General features: G+C 41.7%; 1 protein-coding gene across 1 annotated transcript; it reads right to left on the bottom strand.

Annotated features, from left to right (window-relative positions):
- Window positions 1-851: 851 nt before the first annotated feature.
- On the bottom strand, window positions 852-1,928 carry LOC127538924 (SAP30-binding protein-like). Its single transcript, XM_051962818.1, has one exon. The coding sequence runs from the start codon at window positions 1,926-1,928 to the stop codon at window positions 984-986; it is 945 nt and encodes a 314-aa protein (XP_051818778.1). The 3' UTR covers window positions 852-983.
- Between the last annotated feature and the right edge of the window lie 1,322 nt (window positions 1,929-3,250).

The raw sequence follows: 3,250 nt of genomic DNA on the forward strand, positions 1-3,250 counted from the left end.
AAATTAGAGTGTACAGAGACTACTGAGGCCCTCTAGTCTAATTCCTTCACTTTATAGAGATGAAAAATACGGTCTATGGGGGTTTTGACTTTTTCAAGGTCACAGAGGTGATAGTGCTCAGAGTAACTCAGATACTATGACATTAAAGCTAGCATTCTTTTCCCTGTATTATGCAGTCCCCTTGGCTATACATTTCTGCTAAGTCCCTTAACTTTCAGTGCCCCCAATCTTAGAGGTGTTTCTCTGCAATGTTGGAGGTCATTTCCTTATGTGGCATTCTCTCCTTATTCAAGTTCATATGGAAAATTATGTCACAGTTATTGGGGATAGATAAAAAGGTAAAGGCATCTGGCCTGCCCTCACAGAGTCTTTACTTGAAGGATAAGTGGGGAAAGCATGGAGATATGACACATTCAGAAAACAGGCAATATTATTTAATAACTACAATGAGAACAGAATAAAAGCATAAAACATACAAACATGTTTGAAATTATGGAAAATGAAGACCTAAAATTTTGAAATAAAATGCAATTCTAATACTATTTCATACTATTTACTAATTGTTTGAACCTAGACAAGCCACTTAACTTCTGCCTGCCTCAGATGCTTGATTTGTAAAATGGAGATAATAATAGCATCCACCTCCCAGCATTTTTGAGAGCTTAAAATGACAAATTTGTAAAGTGCTCTGCAAACTTACAAGCACCATATAATATTATTTAAAAAAAATTAGTATTATATCCAATTCTTGCAATTTTACTACCCTGATGGGCATAAGGATTCTTCTGGATGACTGAACAAGATTCTCTTACTAAGACAAGAAAGAGGATTTTTTTTAGGGATGGGAAACTCTTTGGAAACTCTTAGTCCAGTGAGGGCATATAATCGTCCATCCAAGGCGGGATTCCACACCTAAGGTTCATAGTTGTGGCAAGGTCCCCGGGGAATTGTCCCTCAAGGAAAATATATGGTCAACGTATCTATCATTGCTTGGCTTTCTTCACAATGGTGCCGACAGCTGAGATGACAGTAGTTTTGGAGCCACTAGCACTGGTTGTCACTGTGACAACGGCTGGCAGGGGAGTTGTTGTGGTAAGGATTGTAGGCTGGGCTATTGTAGTCACTGGGATAGCAGAATCCCACTTACTCTTTCTTTTCTGAGCATCTGTAGCCCCGGTGCTGGATGCGGTGCTGGCTGAGGTGATTGCTGTGGCTGTGGCATTACTTGTGGTGCCTTTTTTGGTACCTGTCACAAACTCAATTTTTGTTCTCTCCTTTTTGGCTTTTTCCAATTTGTCCATTTCAATCTTCTGTGCTTTAGCTAATGCTTCATAGTAAGAGTCCTCAGACCATCCATGAGGATCAAACATATCCTTGGGATAATTGGTGCCAAGTTCATCAATCGAACAATACTGGATAAGCTTCTCATAGATGCTGGGATTCCGAAATTCCTTCTTCCTCTGAATGATGTAGTTCATGTCCATCCCTTCCTTTATTTTCCGCTCATATAGTTTCTGTATCTTGTCCTGGAGGTGATTTGAGCATTTGCCAGGTGGCTCTGGGGGAATTTTAATCTCATCAGGAGACATGTTCCTGACTCTCTCAGAGAAGGAAGCAACCAGCTCCTGAGGATCTCTCTTCTCCAGTTCTGCAAACTCCTTTAGGGCATCAGCCTCGGGCTTTTCAGTCTCTGAATCGCCATCTTCCGATTGTCTGCTGTTTTCTTCGTCTCCTTCTTCGTAGCCATCTTGATCTCCCTCAAGTCGAGAAAAGTCATCATCTCCATAGGCTTCAGACACTAAGCCTCCTTTTTCCTCTATTGCTATCACACTTGCAGCCGCTTCCACTCCAGCCTCACTGTCTGATTCGGGCTCCGAATCCTCCGCGTAAACCGCCAGCGACGACAGAACGTTCTTCTTACCAGCCATCTTCCTTCCGCCCTCCACGGCCTGCTCTCCCGAAGGACTCTGGGACGCTGCTCACTAGTGAGAGAGTGTTCACCTTCGGCAGGAAGTTAGACGTCACGCACGCCCCCGTTCTCCCAGAGCCTGCACTCCCAAAGGATGCTGGGAAGCTGTTTCTTTCCTTTCGTACCCCGCCCCCCAAGGCATGCATCCAGAAGGAAGCTAAGAAGCTGCTCACAATTGAGGGAGTGAGCGCCTCCTGCAGGAATTTAGACTTCACTCTCACCCCCTTACTTCCTCCCGTTCTCCCAGCCCTTGCACTGCAAAGGATGCTGGGAAGCCGCTTCTTTCCTTCTGCTCCCTTACCCTGTCTCCCCGCAAGGCATGTTCTCCTGAAGGATGCTGGGAGCTGCTCACTACTGAGAAAGCTTGCTCTTCTGCCAGAAGTTAAATATCACCGTCACCTCTTCATTTCTTTCCTCCCTGCTTGTTATTCTCAAGGCACTCCTCCCGCCCTTGCCACTTTCTCTGTCCTTTAGCTTTATTGTCTCCTTACTCTTAAGATCGAGCTCGAATCAAATTTTAACTGATTGGATCAAATGAATCGATATTCGTAAACTACTAACCTCCGTGCCTGGCAAATAGTAGGCAAAATACAAATGCTTATTTCCTTCCTAAGTCCGCCACTCTTAAATGACTTTGATTTAATTTTCGTAATTGCTTCTCTGTGTGTACATGTGAGTTCCCTCCAGAAGAATAGAAACTTGGTGGCATGAAATGTGAAATTCTTTTGTCTTTGTTTCTTTCCTCTTCCTCCCTCCACCCAAAGCCACGACTCAATTGCTTGTTTAATTGAAAGCAATTGAAAAATTTCAAACAAATGCTACCTTTGAAGTCTTTGGGGGTCTCTTTCACAAATGATCTTTCCTTCTTTGGACTTGGCTTCTTCATTGTATTTCTATGTAAACGCTTATAGTTCTTTGTAGGACATACATTTATATATATACATATATATATATATATATATATATATATACCTCTCTTCCCTGCCCCCCTTTGAATTTAGATTGTATATTTTATTAATTTTTAATTTCTCCCCAGTGTCCCCCACAGCCAAGAAAGTGCTTTGTATGAAGTAGGTATTTAATAAATATTTGTTGATGTACAGGAGTATAATCAGGAGTACCCTTGGCAGGATTAATGAAGTTAAAAGATGAAGTCTTTATTTTAGTATTGAATATCTCCTTATAATAGGTATAAACAATATGGTTGATATTTGAGACTTTGTTCTAGGACTGACAATATTGTTTTGATAGTGTATAAAGGAATAACTTTGTTCCTTGTAT

The sequence above is a fragment of the Antechinus flavipes genome, chromosome 1 (assembly GCF_016432865.1).
Source record: "Antechinus flavipes isolate AdamAnt ecotype Samford, QLD, Australia chromosome 1, AdamAnt_v2, whole genome shotgun sequence".
Lineage (NCBI taxonomy): Eukaryota > Metazoa > Chordata > Mammalia > Dasyuromorphia > Dasyuridae > Antechinus > Antechinus flavipes.

What these genes read in the sequence shown, in the direction of transcription:
- LOC127538924 (XM_051962818.1), bottom strand. Translation starts at nt 1,928, where the DNA reads ATGGCTGGTAAGAAGAACGTTCTGTCGTCGCTGGCGGTTTACGCGGAG.